This window comes from Puntigrus tetrazona, chromosome 23 (genome assembly GCF_018831695.1).
Source record: "Puntigrus tetrazona isolate hp1 chromosome 23, ASM1883169v1, whole genome shotgun sequence".
NCBI lineage: Eukaryota > Metazoa > Chordata > Actinopteri > Cypriniformes > Cyprinidae > Puntigrus > Puntigrus tetrazona.
The window spans coordinates 15,049,366-15,073,963 of NC_056721.1; the positions used below are offsets into that span (position 1 = coordinate 15,049,366).

The 24,598-nt window shown below is 37.9% G+C and overlaps 2 protein-coding genes across 7 annotated transcripts in view; both read right to left on the reverse strand.

Annotated features, from left to right (window-relative positions):
* Nucleotides 1-24,517, reverse strand: LOC122328916 (IQ motif-containing protein H-like). Its single transcript, XM_043224998.1, is given in 22 exon segments — nucleotides 1-192; nucleotides 1,227-1,335; nucleotides 1,746-1,807; nucleotides 1,895-2,020; nucleotides 3,427-3,597; nucleotides 8,045-8,335; nucleotides 8,421-8,537; nucleotides 12,832-13,026; nucleotides 13,112-13,384; nucleotides 15,375-15,553; nucleotides 15,638-15,721; nucleotides 16,136-16,202; nucleotides 17,504-18,055; nucleotides 19,399-19,586; nucleotides 19,972-20,073; nucleotides 20,591-20,705; nucleotides 23,251-23,336; nucleotides 23,339-23,372; nucleotides 23,453-23,528; nucleotides 23,608-23,711; nucleotides 24,037-24,159; nucleotides 24,315-24,517. Coding segments are annotated over 22 exon segments (3,243 nt in total). The 5' UTR covers nucleotides 24,366-24,517; the 3' UTR covers nucleotides 1-54.
* LOC122328902 (sushi, von Willebrand factor type A, EGF and pentraxin domain-containing protein 1-like) overlaps nucleotides 1-24,598 on the reverse strand; it is a 502,117-nt gene that overhangs the window by 363,575 nt on the left and 113,944 nt on the right. The window lies entirely within an intron of this gene.

Sequence of the window (24,598 nt, forward strand, 5' to 3'; positions counted from 1 at the left end):
GAAGTATAACTGAATGTGTAAATGCTATTGTATGATACTCTATAAGCATGTTGACTAAATTAGGGTTGATCTGTGAGGTTTATGAGATGATAACTGTACGCTCTCAGCTGCAGTAATCTCCTTTTCTTCTTGAGATGTGGTTTGGTTTTGTATGGTCATGCCCAGGACTTCCTCAATGTCCTTGATAAGGTCCTTATAAAAGCAAACAATTGCAGACATTCAGTCAGTATATGTCTGACTACAGGATCCTAACCTCTAGCTACTAAACAGTGAATAAGAATTTCTCTATAAAATTAAGTAACATTGTGTTGAATGCAGCTATTCAGGAAGTGTCAATGAATCTACAGTTCAATCACAGTATCCACCATTGTCTAAAGAGTTCTACATTTGAATGACTTCAGCTGAGGATAATATAGAGAGAGATAAAGCCTTGACTTTAATAAATGAATGCCTTGTGTATTGTAAATGTTAAAATGTTATTATGACACACAATTGACGTTTTCTCGAAACGCGTGCTCAGGTATGGTAAGTCTCAGCACAACTTTGTTAAAATATGCTGGTAATAATAAACTTTAGTTATAATATTAACAATAATTTATTTAGAATAGCATATTTAGAAAAGATTGCAACAAAACGTTCTGTGCAAACTGGAAGCTAACAAAACATTTTTTTCATCGAACATTTAATTTCATTGTATGGCCCAGTCTACTCATCGTTTATATATTAATGTATGTGCTGCCAATTATTATCAAAAATATCAATGTGAATCCATTTGAAACTTTCATTTGAGATTATTAAAATAACAACCTTGAACGCTGTGAAGGCTGAAGTTTATTATTACTGGCATTACATTAAGTTTTGTAGAGCCTTTTGCAGCAAGTGGTGGAGTAGTGAACTTGATGCAATTCCTCTGTGTTTGAAAAAAATAACCATTATATGGTTAAATGCAGAATATTTGACAGAAGGTACCAAACTGTATTAATATGCAATGTGCATATTAAAGTAGTATTAATATGTTTAAAGAATTTAGAATTTAGGGTTCTTAAATAAGGTTCTTATGTATGGTACCTTATGGGTGACTCCTTCGTACCAAAGTGTAATTTGTAGATGCATGATCTGAATGTAAAACAAATTAATAGATTTTTTCCTATGACTAATGTATTGTGAAAAACCTAGCATTAGCAGGTCTTTCAAGAGTGGGTTAAGATAATACGGCATTCGCATACCTTAAAATTGTTTGTTCCTTGCATGTTTGGAGCTGATATTTCCTGATGAATGATTGACAGGTTGCGAGCAAAGGTCAGCAGAGCTCCCTGGAGATCCTCCGAGATTGTTCTGTTAACGACACACAGAAACAAACGAGCTTACTAATGATCCCCCAGAACCATCATCAGAGAAAAACAAAAAAACAATCACCTTGTTTGGCTGTGGGGCTGTAAGGAGCTTAATGAGAACTCTCAGCCTTAAAGAGTGTGCTATTCTTCAGGGAGAAATGAGGAAGGAAAGCAGGGCTTCAATGGGATAGGTATAGGATTTATGTGATGAATGCCTTTAATTCGACTTGGCAGTATTTTGTGCGCTGCCACATTTCGGGTTGAGGTATTCACTACATAATGTTTAATCTGCTCTTGGGAGTGTGCTCAAGGTCTAGATATATCTCTAATGGTAATGGGGACAGAGGAAGGGAAAACAGAGCCGGAGAAAAATAAGGGTAATGCGTCTGCCGGCTTCTTGTGGGAACTCACAGTATGCCAAGGCTTCTTCGATCTCTGCTGTCATGGAGGGCGAACACAGTGCCTTGCTTTGCCTGAAACGCATATAAAATGTATCGAAACGCTTGCTCTGCAATCAAAGAACTCCAGTTGTATTATAGGAAAACAAGCAAAGGTTTTACCTTGACATCATAACCTATGCCCTGCGCTTTGCACATCAGAAAAAATGTGCTGTAATACACCAAAGAAAGATTGGTGTGAAGAAGTCGGGTGCACATCACTGCAAAGCGATTGGTCACTGAGGTTCGCTGCGGAGAGAAACACACACACACACACACACACACACTGTTGCTAAAAATTTGACCAGTACATCTAAATGATAAATTGACCTCTCGGGAACTGCAATAACATCCAAGCCAGAAACAAATAGAAGGGTTTCAAAAGCCCACACGGAGAAATATTAGACATTAGTCTCATAGTCATATAGGGCACTGGGGAGAAAGAGTCCTGTGTTATTAGGTTATGCCGCTGCAGAAAACAGATTCTCTCTAAAACTGAACGATGCTCACAGACACGGAGGATAAAAGATGTGTCTAAAAGAACGCCACAGGAGCGGATTAGTTAAGAGTGGCAGGACTCGCAGGACTCGTAGCGGGCATGAGGCATATTCTCAGTGACAGATATGTAGCGGAGGGTAAAGCCCTTGCACAGTGTGCGGGGCATGAGTAATTCTCTTCTATGGAACTCTGTTTTCAACTGTCAAACACACTATCCTCAAACAACAATAAAAAGCTTTTCCTGCAGGGTTTTAATTGTGTTTGTAATATTCTGGGCCTGAATGATGGCCAAAGTCGGAGCCATTAAGACAGGCAGGAGGGAGCGGGGCGATATAAACACATACAAACTAAATGAATGTTTGATAAAATAATACAAGTCGCAGATTAACAAGCGTAAACTCCGGTTTGCCGCTAATAAAGGGAGTCTATTGTTTAGGGGCTGGCATCAGGTTGATGAGGTGCTCAGGCATGCATACACATGCATAATGAATATGGTATGCATTATTTATGGGCTGATTATTTAGGCTCATCTATCAAAATGATAATGAATTCAGCTTCTTCTAAACACCAATCAGGTCGGAAGCGTAATTACAGTGTTTAGTTGTATTTAACCAAAATAAAACAACAAAGCTTAGCTAGATCAATCTTTATGGATGCCGTGATTTATCTGGATAATATTCAGCAGAGGACTTTTATTGCTCTCTGGTCCGGTCTCAGGGAACACATTCAGGATAATGGCATTCTTGTGCTTTAAGAAGCTAAAAGAATCCCAAACAGTTCAGAGCATAACCTTTAAAGCAGTGTTTTTCACCCAAAATGTAAAGTTCTGACATCATTTACTCACCCTCTGGACCTGTATGACTTTGTTTTAAGAAGATAATTATAGCAAAATGTCCAACCTGCTCTTTTCCATTCATTAAAATTGAATGTGACCACAAATTGTTGCATGGACTTCTTTTATAATGATTTTGACAACCCATGGTCCCCATCCACTTTATTGCGTTAAAATAAAATGAGGGGGAATCCATGACAGAATTTACATATTTGATCTCTTTAAGGCTGTTACAGAACTATTATAAAATAAAGACTTGAATGTGTTTTAATACCCTATGTCTTGAAAGAGAGTGGATATTTTAACTGAATTTACAGATTCTTACAGCTTTGGTCTTTCCTCTAGCATGGCGTACAGAAGGCCTCACATCTCTGACTGGAAGTGGAACCTCTAGTTTACTGGTGCGGCAGTCCAGCGTCCCCCGCGTCATCATGAGCATCAGCTGGGTCATGGCCAACTGGTTACTGTAGCCCAGGTCAAGATCAATAGCCCATACCTAAATACAAACCGGTGCACACAGACATAAGTCAGCAGATACAACACATCAATCAAAATATCCATGTTCTTATTTTTAGCCAACAATAACAGGAATTTTAAAACAGACAGTTGGATTTCAAAACTGTATTTGCAGAAAAATGGCGCTCAGCAGACACTGTGTGTGTGCATGAGAGAAAAAGAGAGAGAGTAGCATACTGTGTCTAAAGCCCAACTGGAGACTCACTTCACATCTGTATGGTTAATGGCATCATTATAAGGATATTAAGGGGTCAGGCCCAGTCGTGGCCTTATGCTTAAACAGGGCTAATTTTCCCTGATAATAATCTAATAGCTATGCCCTCTCTTCAAAAAGCGGCAAATAAATCACCAGTGAAGGAGTTGTTAATAACTAAGTGGCAGTTGGCTGACTCTCCTGTCGTCCCTATTTGTCAACCTAAACGCTGCTGCCAGGGAATGCAAATGGTGGCCCGGCTGCTGAAATCACTTTATGATCACAGTTTCGTGCTCAACGTTCACATGCTGAAATACAGTGAACCGAATCATTTATTTACACTGGCTTAATTTCAGCTGCAAACACTAATTACTTTCAGCATATAAAAACTATTAAAAAGATAGAGACTAAAGGATTATTCATTGTTTTAGTCTGTGCTTTTATCCAGGAAATATATTCCTCTGTTGTAACTAATATGAATGATGTTAGGTCCTCCAGATTTACTTGGTTTAAGGAATAGTTCACCCCAAATTTTTTATTTGCTGAAATACTCACCCCCAGATCATCCTAAATGTATATGTGTTTGTGTCTTCATCGGAAAAGATTCAAATAAATTTATCAGTGAATGGGTGCCGGAAGGAGAGAATGAGAACGAGAGTTCAAATGTTTTAGTAATCCACATGACTCCTGTCTATTAAATAACAAGTAAAAAGGTGTCCATAATCCATAATAATGCTTCGTCCAGTGAAAGGTCCATCGCCTGTTTTAGACTGTTGAAGACTCATATTCAAGCTAGAAGCAACAGTTTAAAGTTACAAATGGCTTGAATGTTTTATTATAAACACACAGCTTTCACTTTGCAATATATCAACTGATGAATTGGAACCATGTGGATAACTTGTGGATTATGTGTACTTACATACTTGTTTGGTCTCTAACTCTCATGGCATCCTTTACCTGCAAACGATCTTCGATGGCCTGAAGATATGTAGATTTTCAGCAAATTTCCATTGTTGGGTGAACTATTCTTTTCATTAAAAATGTGACTTTCAAAAAAAAAAAAAACTAAGCAACTAAAAAAAGAAATTCCTTTTGGAAATAAGCTCTTTGAAAAACAGGACTCCAGGCTTACAGGAAGACCTCAATATAGAGAGCCGAATTCAGCCAGCAGTGCCTCCCGTTCATAGTTAATACCTGTGCTTGTGGGATAGGTGGGACCATTTAGCCAGACTGTAGAATCAGCCAAGCCTGCTTCATTGTCAACCTTAACAAAGGCGCTTGATATATACGCCTAGATTGTACCTGTCTTTTATAGCCCCTTCACTTTCATTAAAAACTGCAATCTTGCAGCTGAGCCTCCCTTCGCACACAATGTGAAGCAAGCCTGCAAGGGCAAACACATGCGACCCACCTCTCCCCCACACATACAAAAAATACAGACTGCTTTTAGCAACAGGTTTGAATGTAAATTGATGTTTAAATAGAGACAGGTTAGCACTAGTCTGGCAGATCTGTCTGCCTCTTTGGCAGGAAAGATGGGACAGTAATGTTTGGATTTATCCGTCTGAATTCCTTTTGTCGCTTTTAATTGTGTGTGCAGTTTATTCTCCGTAAGACACGCTGAATAAAACCCATCCCGCGCCTCTGTGAATCCACAATGTAGAGAATCCTGGTGCTATTCAATCAGAATAATGTATGAATTACTTTCATTTGCAGGAATAAAAGCTATTCTATCAAGAGACTATGTGAGATTCAAGTGTGAATTTTTTTGTTTCTGTGGAAGAGTACATTCCAGCTCAATGCGTAATTTATCTAAAAAAGCTGCCGTTCTCTGACTTCCAAAGTCAATCATCTATTTTAAAATCACAGCATGCCAACTGAGTCAATGATTAAAACAGCAGCATGTGACAATCATTTGAAAATATATCCGTTCTATAGCATTTCACCATTTCAGAATGATAAATAGCATAATGTGCATATAGAGCTGTAAAAATCAACCGCTGACTCAATGGGGGCTTAAGACTTTCACTGTGTTAAGTAAATGTCATAAGCTATTTTTCAGAGGAGTAACATCTCATGCATTTCAAGAACATACACACACGATTACAATACAAACAAAAGCTTTAGCTTACACCAAAAGGTCAGTTCATCCCCGCAAAGGGGGCCATGATACATTAAGGACAACTGAGAAGAGGTTTTCTGTATGCAATAGTGACAGATGTAGGGAATACAATGGGAGTGTGTTCTGCCACCCTCTAGTGGTAGTGGGAATCGCTAAAAGAACAATGTGACGAGACACATTTCCATCTTAGTCCTGCCAGCAGGGATCACTGATAAAAATCACAGTCTAATTAATTATGCATCATGTTGCCTAGTTATATAATCACTTCTTTGCTCACTTATCATTTGCACTATGTACAACATTTCCACAGGGGATATTCGCATTCCATGACTTAATAAACAGACCTAAATTTAGAAACTCAAGTTTTGAGAAATGGCTAAATCAATAACTAACACAGCGAGGTCAGTGAGGTCAAATCCATACCATTTTTTTCTACATTAGACTCAAATTTATTTCAATGCCTCTCCTCCTTTTTCCCCTGCAGAGATTTCTCAGTTGTCATGTCCTTTGGCAGAGACATAAAGCAAATAGTCTGAAATACAAGGAATGCTAGTTAACCTCCTACTGTTAGGGGTGGCTCTGCACTGTAAAAATGTATTTAGGTAACCTTAAAATGAGCTTCAAGTCTAAATTAACATCTAAATCAACTGTTACTACATTATCTTATGCTGTCAAAATGATTAGAAACAAAACTCTCTTTAGATAAAAGTAGTATCTTAATGCAGTTTTTACAGAAATAAAATAAAAAAATTAAGAACACATCTCACAAATAACTAAGCCAAAAAGAACATCGACAGTAATGTGTGAGCAAAAGCATTACAGTGTTCAATCTGTCTTGACAGTGACCAAGAACCCCAACGTCTGAGGAAAAGACACTCCAGCCTGACCTCCTGTCTGACACTACTACATAGCAGGGGTGTTGTAAGGTCAGGGGGCAAGGCCTTAAAAGGGAATTAGTTTATTGACACAATAAGACCTGACAGTTTATTAGATAGCCTTTTGGCACATTAGCCCCTGGCCATTCTCATCTGTACAGCTCTTAAGGGGAACCTATAGCAATGTCCTATAACATCTCAATAAGAGCCTCGAACCAATAGATTGAACTTTCACACTATCTATATTCTAAGGTGAGAACTTACGCTCTGACAGAACAGCGCCCCATGTCAGATCCCATCTTACTCTCAACAGCTTCTTAACATGGCAGGTTCTGATTTCATAGAGCTGTAAAACACACCACTGACATTTAAGGGTCAATTTGTTTCTGAGAGAGCTTGTTTGATAAAAGATAGATAGAGCTGAGTGCTTCCATTGTTACTGGAGCTCAAATGGTAGAGCTTGGTGCTAGGTTGTGGGTTTGATTCCCAGAAAACACTGCTGATAAAAACATATACCTTGCGGTATAAGTTGCATAGGAAAAAAGTACCTGACAAATGTCTAAATGTTACCATTATGTTATGTTTATCAAATTGTTATCGATTCTAGCGCAGTGTTCTGCCTAATTTCATACCTATAAATGTATTGGAATGTATTGCATAATGTTACATATATTCATATTTAAATGTACATTAAGTGACTACTATATGGCGTTTCATATCTTTAAAGCAAATCATGAATAAAAATAAATAAAAATATATAAAAAAATACAATACATATACATTTTATAATATAAAATATTGCATTTATCTTATCAGAAACACAGTAAAATAGTATTGTGAAATATTATTACAATATTATTACATATCTTATATCTTTTATATATATTTCTATATAATATATATATTATATTATATTATATTTTACATTTTTTTTCCTTATATCTTATATATATTTTAAAGTGCATGTTAAACACGATTTGGCACTCAAAAAACATTTTGTATTATCAATGTTAATAAGAGTTATGCTCATTAAAATGATAGAATATAAAAGAATATTAATTTAAGTAACATTTTTTGTAATAGGCTTCACTGGCACTGATCAATTTAATGCATCCTTACTGACTACAAATATTCTTACTCTAAATCTCACTGACCCCAAACTTTTGAACGGTAGTGTAAAAATAAAGTGTTTTTATGGAAGCGTTTTAAAGTCTGAGTACTGAACTGGCTCTCTGACCTGCTGCTCCAGGTTGCTGGGATCCAGAAAGGTGACTAGATCTAGGGAGATGTGGCCCATGATGGAGCGCTGCTGACAGGCCTGACCCACACGAGAGCAAATGGAGTGCAGGACATCAGGGCAGATGGAGGTCTGAGGTACGGTGCAGCCCACCACTTCCAACCCACTGGGCCCACGCAGTTGATCTCCACAGGACAGCATGCAAACATCTCCTCCCGGCTCCACCAGAAGATCCACCGTCAGACATGTCACACTATCTGAAGGCGGGAAGGCTTCTATAACTCCACCTTTGGAAGGAGATAGATACAAAGAGTACCAAGGAAGATCCGACCAGTAATTGGTTAGAGGTACTATCAACACTAGTTAAAGCTACCTTCCTAAGGAAGTCTTCTAAGAAACGGCTCCATGTGGCATAGCAGGATGTGTTGGCGGGATGTGCATAGGTAGCCAGAAGATGAGGAACCTCCTCTAAGAATTTGATCACCACCGACTCCTGCAAAATGACAGATAAAAGCAAAGCCAGGCATAACGAAAATTCTCTCAGCTCCATAGAGCAGCCTAAATAAAACTAATATCTTGACTTTTAAGCTATAAAAGCAATTTCTAAAGTGTCTAGGCCTGATGTAAAAAAACGTATAGCACTACATAGTGTCGATACCCTTGATGAAGCAGTAACTACTGAAGTGTGTCTTAATTTGACATGCCTTACAAAAGCACAGAAGGTGGTTGTGTATGGGGGTGGTGGTAGCTGTTGATTGACAGCCCATTGCCACGACATCACAGTAGTCTAATAGCTTTAACTGAAGGCAATAGTAACTGCACCTGTCCCCAATAACATCTGACACATGCTGGCAGATAAATACCCATGCAAGCCAATCGATCAGCAGATCAATCAGGGTCTGTTTCTCATCAATACAGGCCTTGTTTCTGTAACTAGAAAACACCATAATGGCTTTGACACTTAATTATGTTGTTAATTGCAATGTTTGACTTCCTGTGAGTGCCTCTTAAAACCTGTAGGTTAGTAAGAGAAAGAATTTCACCTTAAGGACCTCTCAAAGCAGAGAAGAATGGACAGAGCACTTATGGATTGCACATAAGTGCATAGTTTGTGCTTACAACTGCAATGAGATGTATAGAAAACAGTTTCTAACTAAGCAGAACATAAAGGGGAAAGAATCTTTTGGTGTGCAACTATTCAATAAAAGGCCCTTTTTTATTTAAGCGCATTTAACAAGTCAATAGGTCCTGTTTTACAACCTTGAGAAGTGCAGGTTATGCTCAAGAAGATGCAGGGATGAATCAATTTTTGATCTCCATAAAGTCTTTATCCTTTTCAAGTGCATTTATAATGTTCAAACAAAACTGACATCACCAAGGAAGTTGTCTCAAAACGGGGAGATACGATGCTGTTGATATTCAAGTCATGAAACAGTCATCATCATATTCAAGTACCAGAAGAGCCAGGGTCAATCGCTGCGCAGTGATTTCACCCCCGACACAAGCCATAAAGCACACAATGGTGCGGCAAAAGTGTATGAAACGGCTTCGTTCCCCATGAAAGAGCAGGCGCGCTCTGAGAATTTGCCAATGCACTTCACACGAAACAGCGGAGAGGAAGGAAAGCGAGAGGGAATAATTTTTGCCATTCTTTATTTGGACTTAAACTGCGAGCTGTACTGTGAGAGAGGATTCAGGCCTTGCTTGGCTTCCACATAAAGATGAGCTATTTGAAAATAGATAAATAAAATAGACGTCTCCTGTGTGCTTTGATTGCTGTTTGATCTCTACATTAAGAAGAGTGACATTGCAGTCACGAGCATAGTCAACATCATACCTCCTAAGAGGGATATTGAGCTTTTTTACTTTCTTTAAAAGCATAGTACGCCCTAAAACAAATATTCTGCCATCTTCATGCCTTTGGAACACAAAGGTAGATATTTTGGAAAATGTCTCAGTGGGGTTTTTTTTCATGCAGCAAAACACCCCATTACATTTCTTTTTTTATTCAGGTAGTTCACCTGAAAACAAATAGTCTGCCATCCTCATCTTTTTGTTGAAAAATAAACCAAAAGTATATATTTAGAAAAATATTAGTTTATACAATAAAACCATACAGTAAAAATCAGGCCCAGTGCACTTTTTATATAGACAGAAACAGCCATAGACCTTTATGATATACCTTTTTTTATACATCAGATATTACCAACATATTTCTTATACATCAGACATACCAACAAATCCTGCACAAACATAAAGTGGAGATATCAGGTAAATCGACATTTTGAATGGGTTTGAGAATAAAGCCTATTTATAATATGGATCTATTTATGGATTACTTGCAAATGCAACATTAACCAAAGAGGAACACAGAAAGTGTCGTTACATTCAAAATCTAATAAAATAAACGTGGTACAACACGTAATCCCACATGCATTGAATAAAATAAGTAGCAGACAATCTGTCTATCTGTTGATGCTATTAGTATAATGCTCCCTCGTGTCTAATGACCCGTGTGCTGGCAGAACGTGCATGTTTGTAATGTGTAAAGTGTAGCGTGTTCGAGTCCACCCAGCCGTTGAATAGAGTGAGATCCGCATGTCTTTAACCCATCTTCTCTGAATAGCTGTGAGGCTCGCCTCAGGCTGAAACACCCCTCGGGTGTGGGCCTCCCAAACACATTGCAAAGAATCACACAGTCTTTTTTTTTTTACACTGCCTCTAGGTCTGTTTTCACACTTATCTCTTTAGCTGTTCCTCTATAGGACCACATGGGTTCTGGTATTCTTCTCCCTGCATTAATAGAGGCTCTTTGTACAATCAATAATTAAACAATGTGCACGTAGTAAATAGGGTAAATAGCGGGGGAGCTCAACATAGGCCTGGACCTGACAGAGGGAAATTAAAGGTTGCATTACAGTGAAAGACGGCTCCCTAGAGAGGCAAAACAGCATTTAAACTTCTATGACTTACAACTAAAGCCAAACGTAAAACTTAAGCGAAGCCTCTGAGCACTGATAATTGCAGTCTGATAATTACAAAATCATTATAATATTTTTTCTCAAAGGATAGTGGCCTACAAATGCACGTTTAAAAAATTTAATTGCAAATAGACGTCATACATACTAATGTTTTGTACTTAAAGAACAAAAGGCAATATTTAGCATTTATTACCCGCTGCAATTAAAACACAAGGCTGATATATGTGCTCTAGAATATTTCCGCATTTGTTGTTGAATTTATTAGCTTAGAGTAATAAAGATAAAACGCAATAAACATATCATCGAGCAGATAAATAAAACAAATGGCATTCAAATACGCAACCACAAACAGAACCGCAAGCAAGGGCCGTGCAGAAAGGCAAAATTACCGTTAAAAGAGTGAATACAGATCTGTAGAAAATGAATGACATGCTGAAATAACCTCTGTGCTCTCCATTCTGTTAGCAGAGCTTGCCATTGATTAAAAAGGTTGAAGAGGTAGAATAAAGGCCCGTACTGGCTTCCATATGGCCCAGAAGCCCTAAGGGTGCAGGCCAGCTCATCAGGCCCCAGCTCCCTTTCCTCTCACTGGGACCCCAGCTGGTGAAGAGCCCCCCATTTAAAGCTCCTTCACTGCCATCACCATAATGGAGCTTGGCTGGGCCTCAACCGCTTACCTCTGTAATTAACAGCACCAATGCCACCACAATTACAGCCCCAGATTCCTCTCTCGGCCTCAGTGTGAATTAGGGACTGAGCTAATAGCTTGGAGGTAGGACACGAGGCCTCCTCTTGCCCCCGGGATAGAAGGCTACAATAAGAGCCTGGAATAAAAAAAGCAAGGTCTGAATTTGCACACAGCCGCGTATGATGATAACCCCGTAATTAGCTTACACAAAGCTCACGGTGTAATAGCAAAACACGGTATTTAAATCAAGGGCCAAATTGTAAGCATATGATGCAGGAGAGGGTTATGAACACGATTACAGGCGGATAAAACCGATGTGGTTTTAAAGCACACGACACGAGTGTTGAATACATCACATTTGAATTAGAATACATAAATATGCTACAATTCAAATGACTCATTATTAATTTGCCATGAATTTGAGTCATAAGCACTCTCTAGACAAATCACGATGATGGCATCAAAGTTTGGCCTTGGTCAGTAATGACAGGCTTGTCATTGAGACAAGGGTGCATTTTGTACAGAATGTGAATATAAAAACCAGGCAAAGCGGAAATTCTAATGAACAGGGCTTGTGACTGAAGTGTAGCTGCATTTGCAAAATAAAAGAACTGGCACATTTCATTTCACATTTAAAAACAAGCCACTTGATACTTCAGAATTGCTACTGTTGCACAACAGGCACTCATTAACGCAGACTGTGCATTTGAAAGGTGTAACTTCACTAAGAACATATCAGAACTAATTTTGTCAACAGATTTATTTTATTTGTTTAAAAAATCTAAATCTGACTTATGTCCCACAGCCTTACCAAAAGCTTCGGTTTTTACAAAATGTTTAGTAATATCACCATTGTAAAGTTTTATTAAGCATTATGGTATTTTAGAACTGAAATAGTTTCACTTTAATTCATTTGCATCTAAATAGTTAAACCAAAATTTAAACAAAAGCATATTAAATAAAAGATTTGGTAAATAAAAAACAAATAAAACAGTATAAAATAACAACATGAATAAAAAAATAATTAAAATGTGTCTTTTCTACAATAAGATCAAATAAAAAAAACAAACAGACATAAATATTTAAAGATGATAGATTTAAAACTAAAACAGTCCTACCTTTACTTGAGACTGTAATGTTCTCCACTGTTCGGGCCCGTAGCGGCTGAACTCCTGCTGTGCCCATGGGCGGCATTTTAGGTGGCATGCGTCACAATAGGCCGTTCCCCGTCCACCCACTTCACTATCTATCTTGAAGAGCCATCGCTGGACATCCATGTGTTCTGTCATCAGCCGGGCCAGACCTTCGTGAAGCTGGAACATATGAATCATATCCCATTATTTTTCTACATCAAATGTGTTTCAAATGAGGTATTTAACAGATGACTGGCACACAGACCTGCTCCAGGGTGTATATATCCCACTTTCCTGGAGGCATGTCGACCCCTGCGCTACTGAAGATCCTCTTTCCCCCGGATTTAGTGCTGTATAGCTGGGTCACCGCAGGCTCTGTGCCCAGAAGTGGAACTTCTAGCTCATCTGCCACAGCCAGGTCATCAATACAGGTGACACCGCCAATAATGTAGGCCTGCTTGCCCTGGATCAAATTCTTGATGCGCTGTAGCGTTCGAGGACTGTACTTCAGGAGCGAAGCTAGACACATGTTTCGGGTCTGAAAGAGGAATACAACGTTTTGTGCATTAATGGTCAATTTGAAGAGCAAAAAGCTGGAGAATTAATGCTGTTGTTGTGTTTCGTAACCTAATAAGCTCTAATAAAGAGAATACATAACAGAAATTAATTTTTATTATGCATATTTCCCCCCCAAAGGTGAAATCTCAGCGGTCTTTGTGTACGTAAATAACTGTCCTTTCCACTCCAGCTCTAAGGTCTTACCCCTCCCTTTGTCTATGGGTGTAATTTATGAACGAGCGCAAACACATTGGGCCCATTACGTGCAGCCGGAGGGGTCGTGACCTCTCCTGTACTCCAACACGTTAAATTGATAAAGGAGAGTCAGGGGAGGGCCGTACACCTCTGCAGCCTCTTGTCTTTACTATGTGCTTAGTGATGGGCTCCGTGGGGAAAGCACTAATTACTCCACATCTGTATGTTTGATCCAAGCAGAATTGTCCCGTCTGTCATTGGCACGGCACGCTGGCAGCAACGGCTAACAGAGATTTATCCTGCTGACACGTCTGGCAGAGTTTACACGGAGAGGAATCGACAGGGAAGAGGCTGCGCGTGCCGCTCATACGCTGAGCGGCAATAAATAACGGAGGCGCGTTGCTTGCACGTGCAGTCAGTTATGCCTACAATAATGCAAGAAACAATTATGTACATGCCGTGAAAAAAAACAACTCTACTTCCTTGCAAAATATATACTTCAAAGAATAGTTTATATTTGTGTTGTATGTTTCTATTCACCACTTGAATTAGAGTTGTAAGAAAAGTAAATGAATAGAATTGAAGATCTGTTTCAGGTTTATATATCTAACAATGTGTAAAAAAAGTAAATATTATACATAAATATCATAAATAATAAGTTAATATTACAAATGAAATAAAATAAAGCCAATTATTTAATTCTGCAATTTGCATTTATAATAACATGAGTAATATTTTTGCTGATCAATTATGAAAAATTTCAATAAGTTTGAATTTAACTTAACATCTGTTTGAGGTTTATACATCCAATTAGTAGAAAAAGATAGACTTGTAAATATTACAAATAGAAAATGTTTTTAAATAATTTCTATTTTTATTTTAATTTTATTATTTTATTAAAGCCAATTATTTAATTCTGCAAACATTCTTCATTTATAATATCACAAGTAACATACGCTATAAGGGTTTATACATAAAAATACTATAATATAATAATACTATAGTATTATTATAATAAATATATAATACAGCAACATTAGAATCATTATAGTTTGGTCCCTGATATCAAAAAGGGTATATGTGGACCACAAATCCAGCCATAAGGGTAATTTTCTTTTTATTTATACAACTTTTGAAAGCTGAATAAACAAGCAGTTTAGTTTGTTAGGATAGGATATACAACTATTTGAAAATCTATAATCTGAGGGTGCAAAAAAAAGTCTAAATATTGAGACAATTGCCTGTAAAATTGTCCAAATGAAATTCTTAGAATTGCATATTACTATTATTAAAAATAAGTTTTGATATATTTGCTGTAGGACATTGCTACAAATATACGCATGCTATTTATGACTGACCTTGTGATCCAGGGTGACATATAATGACAACGTTTATGTTTAGAGTTAAATATTTAAACAAAAAACGCTTATTTATCTTCTACGCCTTTCTCCTCTTTCCTAGCTTGCTTCCTAATCTGTCTAATATACTTACAATTGTATATTCTGAATACTGTTGCTCTGTGACACTTGCTTTTGAATTTCTGCTAAATGAGTAAATGTAAAAGTACAGATCCTTGCACTGAAACCTAATCAATTAAGGCAGATCTATGCAGAGTAGTAAATCTAAAGGTCACCTCTGCCGCCCTCTACAGGTAAGAAATAAATCAAATTCTTCTATGTTAAACTCTTGTGCACCAGTATATTTCAGAAATCACTTTGAGGGGAGACAAAGGGTATCAACGTCTACTGTAGATGTGTGTATGTGGTGCACCATACCGAAAAATACTCCAGCGTTTCTGGCACGAGGATAGTGAAGCGTTTGGCACAGTGGGACTCAGGCGCAGAAGCGTCACCCAGCTCAATGGCAGTCTGCAGGCCCAGCAGGCGAGTGTAATACTGGAGAACATCCTCACCCAGGCGCACCGGAGACACATAGATGACCTCAACATTCTCATCTATATGTAACACAAACAGTACCGTATTTGCTCTGTGTCTGCTGTCCATCCAGTTTTGATCATGTCATGCTTCACCCCCCTTACCTCTGATATCACAGAGTCTGCCCATCTGGGTATTCTGGAGAACATCAAACCCCTTGAGATTGAGCCGCTGGTGTTGGGAATATCCTATTAAATAAATCAAAAAATGAGATTGAAATATTTTAACAAGAAATTCAAGACTCTATTCCAAGTCAGTAAAGCCCAACAACTATAGACTGCTATAAACTAATCGCTATAATGAAATGATTAAATGCATGCAAACTAACAGAGCGAGGCAATAAAAACAATAGGGTTCAACTTCTTAATTATCTGAGCTCACACAGGCCTCTCCTCAGCCACCCCAGTGCAAAAATCACACTCCATCTGCTGGTGATTACAATTCACACTCATCATCATCCCCAATAGCCAGAGCGGGTCTCTAAGACAAGTTTTGGTGAATCAATTTTCAGTGTTTTCTGCAGGTGCACTCAAATACATGTATTTTTTCTCTTTACGATATTATGTGACCAGAAGCCATCACAGCAGATGGAAAGGAATTACCCAATGATGGAATGTGGATGATCGTCCTTTTGGTGGAGGTGATGTGTTTCCAGTTGGCTGCCAGACTCTGTGAATCACAGACAGCAGAGAATAAAAGCGAGTAAAAGTGATGGGTGACAGACAGCACCCAGCAGCACATGGATTTATCATGTTGTCGGCCCACCGATGGCAGCAAAGGGAGGAAATTATGCTTGTCTTTCTCCCTGGGTCTCATGGAGACAAACCAAGCATAAATCACATTAATTAAATCAGCTAAGTGCATACTTAGAAACATCTTCCCTCTATTAATTCAATTAGCAGGCTACATGAAGCTTTCTGCCAGGGGAAGATTAAGGCTTAATTAAAAGGATGTGAGTGTTTAAAGGGTGGAAACATACACAAGCTTGTGTCTGTTCTCACAGTGAGTGACGGTGAGGATAAATGAACATGTGGGCACTAATTAAGAGACATGCTAGTTTCATAAAGATGTTACAGGAATGACAGCACAGATGAAACATCTGTTCTGACAAATAAAAACTTAATCTAAACGTGAGCAACTCTGCACTGACAGTCCAATTCTTTCCTGGGCTATATTGATAAATATATTTACTAAACAGGTGTGATTTCACAGTTTTTTGTTAAACAGATTATTGCAACATCTTATGAGCGGAACACACCGTGTCATGATCTGCCATTCAAAAGATGCGAACAATGACAGCTTCAGCCGTGGTCACATGGTCATTCTAAGAAAAATTACTTTTTTAATGAATGCTATAATAAGTCCTGAATGAATCTTTGTTTTAAAGATTCATTTAATTTTAACATAATATAACACATCTGCATAACGGACGTCCCAAATCTGATGCCTGCCTCGTATCCTATTTTGAACTTGAAGGCAATGGCAAAAAAAAAAGTTGAATGAAGGATTCACGAACAAAGACTGGTTGAAAAAAATAATTGAATGACTCACTAACAAAGACAGTCCTTGTGTACTTCCCTATTATATAGCAGCTGGAAAACAGTGCGTAAAAAGGGTAGCATATCAAAAATAACTACATAACTGTACACAAAAAGCACCAAAAGAACCTATTTTTACCACTAAAGCTCTGAAGTGTGAATCCAGTGAACACTATACTATCCGCAAGGCCATGGGAGAGGAGTCGGTGACACAAAATAATAGATGTAGTATTAGTTTATAATGAACAAATTATTACTATAAATCATATTTTTCACATGTTGTGTAGTTTGTTTCTCCTCTAATTTACACACAATGCACACAAGTTAAAACAACGAAAATTAAACTGTTAAGACAATGCACTTGGAAGACTGCTCAACAAATCAGATTCAAAGACCAGAACTAACTGTTATATAAATGTGTATTTTATTCACCTCTGCCCTGATGCGGTAGTTTTCCAGTTGGCGGATACGCGAGGCCTGTAGACTCTTCTTCAAATGGCCCAGTTTGGCATGTTTCAGCAGAGATATGGCAATAACTTGTGCCGCCCATTTGGGCCTGAGTTGGAGCAGGTAGGCGGTACGGGCAGAGTAACGCCTCCAGCAGGTCTGGATGCACACAGCCGCTGCGTGATGCCCCTCGATGCATTTGTAGCGCTGGCCAGGCTGACACATCAGGTCCCATACCTCATCTCTGTTCTCCAGCACCGAGAGCAGCTTCTCCACATGGACGCGCCGGCCCCTGCCGTCTCTCCAGTTGAGCTCACCGCTCTGCACGCACGCTGCCAGACGCTCCCCACACACCCGCGCCAGTGGCACTGCGAAGTCTAATAGCATCCGCTGCAGCTGGTCCAAAGCCTCTACCATTGCAGCCCAGTAGAGACAGTATTGCTTTTTAAACCTACAGTAGTCAGAATCTTTTGAGTCAATCTGACCCTTAGCTATGGTGAAAGGATATTTGCTGACAGCAGCTGGCAATGGAATGCTCTATAAAAGAGAGATATGCATATGAGAAATGCTTATGATAATCAGGGTTCCCAAACTTTGGTTAACTTCATGTTCAATACCCTCAATACATATAATACCTTTTTAATAATATTTTATCTATCAGCTTTTACATTTATCCACATATATTTTTATATTAACCTCAGGACATTATTTACTTTAATAAATGCCATTTTTAAACCTTAGTAAATGTATACATCATATTTTATGTCAACTTCTTAAAATTTATTAATAAATTCAATTTACACCAGGGCTGTTATCAAACTGATTTACATTGCACAATTACAACTGCATTATTGTTATGAGATTAATATTTGTAATGCAATTTTGAATATACAAAATAGAAATATCTTGAAACTGTATTTTCCAGGCATCACTTTTCAGTCTATTTTTGCAATATTTAGTGGTGTGTGTGTGTGTGTATAATATCGAGGTACCATCATAGCAGTTTTGTGCACAAGTGAACATCATGGTAACGTAAACACAAAACAAATCAAAACGGAAAACATTTAATGTAACGCATAGAATACGTGTAACTAACGTAAATCAATCAAGCTAATATGCATAGGCCACCAATTGTTGGCGAAAAAACATAGTAGTGGACCAAAGGGAATAATATGGATTTTTTTTACAAGAAAACCTTTTGCACAAAAGAATTTCAAGGACTTTCAAGGACCTGTATCTGTGTATGATTATTTTCAAAAACTTCTAGGGCCTTGAAAAAACTTTTTTTAGATTCACAAACTTTCAAAGATTTCAAGGACCCTTGGGAACTCTGGATAACAAAGACTGTTTAAGATTTAAAATCAGTTTTAGTGTCCAGCATTCTTAAAAATTCTATTTTGTGTTCCCTAGAAGATAAGAAATCATAATGGAGTGATGTGAGTAAATGGAGTGATGTTGGGTGAACTACCCCCTCAAATAGTATTTAAGGGGGTAGTCCATTATTTTTGACTGTATTAGTAAAATATAAATAAACAAACTAATGTACTTATGTACTAATGTATAAGGAAATGTACTTAAAGCAAATAGGAAATAAGTGTAAAAAGCTTTCATATTTTGAAATAAGTCATAAATACAAAAGGCCACTGGATTGCGGAGGATGACTATCTCAAATCATTACTTGTACCTGCTATAGAGCTATACCTGACACATTTAACATGATGCCAGGGGTAAAAGCTCACTTTACACAGAAAAGGAAAACTGATTATCAGTCAAATTTAAAGCTCTTGAGACCAGATTATTCCAAAATGTTACCTCAGTAAGCAGAAAACACTATATATCATCGTCATATATAAATGTATGTCAGTATAAATAAAAAATACCCGCAAGTTAAGTGGGGTGAGTCGGGCTATCCCACGATTCAGTACTCCACTGTCAGAGCTCGCAGAAGCAGCTGAAGGAGGGGGGGTGTGCATGGTCCTGGATGCTAAACTCTCAGTTTCTGATCTTCCAATAGCCATTTCATCTCTACTCACGTCCATCTCCAGTTTTAAAGCCCTTTCTGGCTCCTCTACAATCACATAAGAAGTACATACTACAGTTGAAGACCATAAACCATGAGAAAACCATATAAAAATATATGTAATATTTGTGTAGTTATTTTTATATTTATATTTGATTGACATTTTGTATCAGGAGTGTACCATTTTAGACTGTATTAATAATTATTTATGATATTGCAATATTTTAAAAAGTACTAAATTCAGTATATGCTTGACACACAGATATCACAGACAGCATAAACTTATCTGCTGAAAATGAAGTGAAAAATGAAATTAAAGCTTTTTGGGATTCTAAACACAGCAAAAAACTGAATTTGTGGATACACACAAATTGACTTTCTAACTTTAAATGTAGGCCGCAAGTGTGTAATGACATTGTGGAAATAGGCTGACCTGTCTTACTTTGGACACTGTCCTCTCTCTGGAGCACATGGACAGCTTTGGGCTGTACTGGGGTTTGAACTAAAGAGAGGTCAGCTGCTGAGGGTAGCAGCCCTGAAATGCAGAAATAAATAAATACAAACTTACAATCTGCAGAGAGGATTTATACACAAATAAATACATCATATTACTCATGAACACAAAAATGAACTTTTTTTTTTTTTTTACCAAAGTAACATTAAGTGAAAGTAAAGACTTTCATAAGGTTCCAAAACATTTATATTTCAAATGTGATTCCTTTCTTTTCATTTCTAATCATGCAAAAAAGCCTCAACAAAAATATTAAGCTGCACAACTGTTATAACAATGAATATTAAATATTTCTTGAGCACTGGATTAATGACTGCTAAAAATAGCTATTACACAAATAAAAAATTAAAACACATTAAAATAGAAGGACGTGGTTTTGCATCGTAAAATTTCACAGTGCTATTGTTTTTCTGTATTTTTCAGCCTTGGTGTACATAAGAACCTGTCAAAACCATTCAACAATCTTATAAACTTTTCAACGGTTGTCTATATAATGCATAAAGAAATACTGTATCAGTTGTAGAGAAAAAGAGGCTTATACCTGCATTTATGTCTCTACATTCGGGTGGGGGTTTAGGGTGTAGGTGTTTAGGCAGACCATCACGTGTTGTAGTCAGACTCAAAGTTGGGCCAGTAACCAACCTATGAGTCCCGACCTAGAACAACCAAGGTAAATAAATGTTCTGCTTTTGTACGTGTAGTTGCACACTATACTCTTTCTAACTACTATTGTATATCAAGTAGGAATATAGTTATTTTAAAGAGCTGCTTGACTCTAAAAATGCTTGTTTAAAATGTTGTCATTTATTTCGCTGTACTTCATAACGTTCTAATTTTAGATTCACATCTACTGTAGCATTGAAATCTCAGTTTGATGTGAAAGAAAAACATAGTCACCATTAATTAACATGAAAAACGTTATTTGCGTTTTTGGGAGAACCATTTTTTAAGATTGAACTAGGTAATGGGGCTTTCTTAAAAAAGCAATAAACCATTGTCTAAACATCGAGGAATCACTGAGCCCTGAATGATAGCTCTGTAGTCAAAGGTCAGAGGTATTGGAAGTGACAGAACAAAGGTTATTAACCTACTGCCCCATCTCACTGGGCCAAAAATACCTGCCTGCAGGCTCTAAAGCCACCATTTACCCTGTACTAGAAGAGAGAGAGAGGGAATATACTTCGCTCAATAACTTGCTCACGGAGAATGCTATTAGCTTCGGGTCACTGATCAGATTTTTCCCTCCAAACAAAACTTTGTTGTAAAAGGCCGGGAGACGACTATCCATTAATCAGGCTGGTGGCAGCTTGTAGATGTCAAGAAATATGGTTTCTCTTTCTCTCGGTTCTGTTGGCTGTACGAACCACAAGTGCGTACACATTTGCGAGAGAGAGCGCGGTGATGTTGTGTGATTACAACCAACAGATTTTCCGCATTCATTAAAACAAAGCTGGAGCTAAAATACAGGCAGTTAATGACATTGTAAACTGGCCAATAAGCCCCCTTCCCTGAAGCAATCAATCACATGCTGGCAATGCTTTCTGGATACTTTGAGCACGGCTCGGTTTATTTGTCTCGCACCTTCTCTCAAGCGAACAGCTGCTTGAAATCTTCTAGAATTAAATTCCATCAGAGCAATGCCTAAAATGTTCGTACCACCTCATTATCATGTAATAGTTCATAAATCGAATAAAACTGTCGTGCTCCACATTCCACAATAAAAAAGGATGTAATGCAATGATTAGGACTTTCGTGGTAGTCATATAGCGACTAATATAACTCACCATTAATTTTTACAGTCATTTTCATTAGAACAAGCACCAAATCTCACTCCCAAAGACAAAAAGGCCAATAAAAACACGTTATCTACAGAAAATTTATAGTCGATTAAAGGCAAGATGGATAAATCACAAGCTGAATGCACAAAACACGAAAACACCACGAGCAGGATGTGCAATAATCATAGCAAACAAAACAGCATCAAAGAACGAGGTCGGTCATTTGCTCAATGCGTATAAACGTATAATGGAGAGCACACTGCAAGTTTGTCAAGTTGTGGGCACATGCCAGACAGAGCCCTTCTGTACTCTCCTCATCCTGCTGTTCCGGATCCTCCCCCTGATGTTCTCTGGCCTGTTTGTTGTCACACCACTGAGCTTCCTGACAAACCACGAGCACCGGCCAGGTGTTTGGAAAGGTTTGGAGGCTCGCAGCTGTTTAAGCGGTACAAGGGGACATTTAAAAGAAAAAAACCAGTGGGAGCTCCTTCGAAGACTCAGCGGAGAACTAGCCGACAGCACAGAGGTATTGACGCAGCAGGCAGAGAGCCAGCGAGTGCCAGTTGGGTAAGCCACGGCTGTCTTATTGGCATGCGGGAACAGGTACCAGTGCCTGTCCTGAGACAGCTGTAAAGCAGCAGCCCATACAACTGCAATCAGGCGGTGGCCGTCCTCCGAAGAATGCTGATGTGCCGCAATCTGCGTCTGTCTGCTTTCGGCAGCCAAGTCTCATACCTTCTTCTCAACAACATGACAGCCTCCTCACGAGTGACAGACAGAGGATGCAGGAGATAGAGGATGAACCGCAGTGGAAAGCAGAAGGGGGGGAAACAGAACACCACAACAAATGGTGACCTTTAGAAAGATTAATTTGTTTACCAACAGACAGATTTAGCTGTCAATGCCAAACCAGGTGACCTTCACATCCGCATCTCCCGTTTGAAAGCAAAGTGACTGGAGTCATCTATTATTACATGCGGTCACGTCATTTCTTTTCATGAGGTTCATGTGACAGGACGCTGGCGTTAAGGCAACAGTCAGAGCTGGCCACCATATAATCAACACTATCAATAAGCCTTAATCATAAACGCTTCTGGATTCTAATGCAGCCACAAGTGGAAAATAAAAAAATGAGTACACTATAGTATTAGAGGACATTTAACACAAACATACACACACACAAAATACAATTAATTCATTATTTGCACACCCTCAGGTCATTCCAAACCTGTGTGGCTTTATTTCTTCTGTAGAACCTAACAGAAGATATTTTAAGAAATGTCTCATACAGTTATTTGGTGACCAACATTCTTCAAAATATTATGTGTTCTGCAAAATAAATCCTACAAGTTTGGATGGAACCACATGAGGGCGAGTACATGATGACAAAACAATAATGAAAGAATATGTTTCAGCAGCTCACATTGGCTCCAGTTGTCTTGTGCAGGTGAGGAAGTTGGATCCCATAATTTTGTTGCACAATCTCCTTGTTCTTTGGATGAAAGGGTTATTCAGCAGACGCATGATGATGAACGCTGACTTGTGCTGTTAGGGAGATAGATTACAGACATAGATTACAGAATAAAAACTTTTTTGACTGAACTATAAACATGTAAAATGAAAACCTTTTCCCCTGGTGATGGACCAGGAACCTGGCATCTCAGAGGACGTGCATTTGGTATTGTTTCATATGTTGGCTGCCTACAAAAATGTTATGAAAAAATATGTTAGGGATAATGTGATTTTACGTAATCCAATTGACAGTTTTCTTCTTAAATACCATTTAACAAGCTTGGCCGGGACAGGCTTCTTTTCAGGCTCTTCAATACAGGGTAGAGTCAAAAACTGATTATTAATGGTTTTTAGATGATCCTCTGCATGCCTCTGTAAATCAATTAACAAATATTTACAAGCATCATTCTTCCATCCTTCACATTGTATATATTTTCACTGCATAAATCTCTCTCTCTCTCTCTCTCTATATATATATATATATATATATATATATATATATATATATATATATATATATATATATATATATATATACATAACAAATGTTAACATATGTTAAGTACAAGTCTACAAAACTCAGATTTTGCAATTTCTTTACACTCTCTCTGCACAGAATTTTGTGCATTTAATTAATGCAGATCTCAGTTATCCAGAACTAATCAAGTTAAGTTGTCATAAAGTTGTCGTTATATACCCTTATTCCATGTTCTGTCCTGCTGATAGCTGCATCCAAAGCTTGAATGTCCAAAACTTCCCCATTCTCTTGCACAGTCAATCGAACAAGATTTTTTTTTAGTTGTCTTAAATCATCCTGCACCTAAAACACAATAAAAATCAAAAGAAAATACTTTTGCAAACGTAATTGTATCGCATTTACTTATATAACGCAACTAGCACAGTTTTAAAGGAATTAAAACTTCAACAGTTGCTGTCAAAGCTTCTTTTATATTATCTTGTACTTGAGCACATTACCTGTACTAAAATATGCCCAACTTCGTCCTTATTCTTAAGGACGTCGGCCATTTTTCTACTAAATAATTCAGGTCACATTTAAGCTTTTTTTTCTAGTTGTGCCTTCGCGCTTGTTTCCAAGTTTTAATTTTTTCCCAAACAAAGGTCTGGCTGTAACTATGGCAACACGACGCTTGTAGCAATACAGTCTCAGTAAATGGGTTAAACACAGTGGGCCAGTAATATTTGTTAGTATTACCATTTTGCTATTAATGGAAAGCTGTATGACAGGAAAGCTGTTTTGA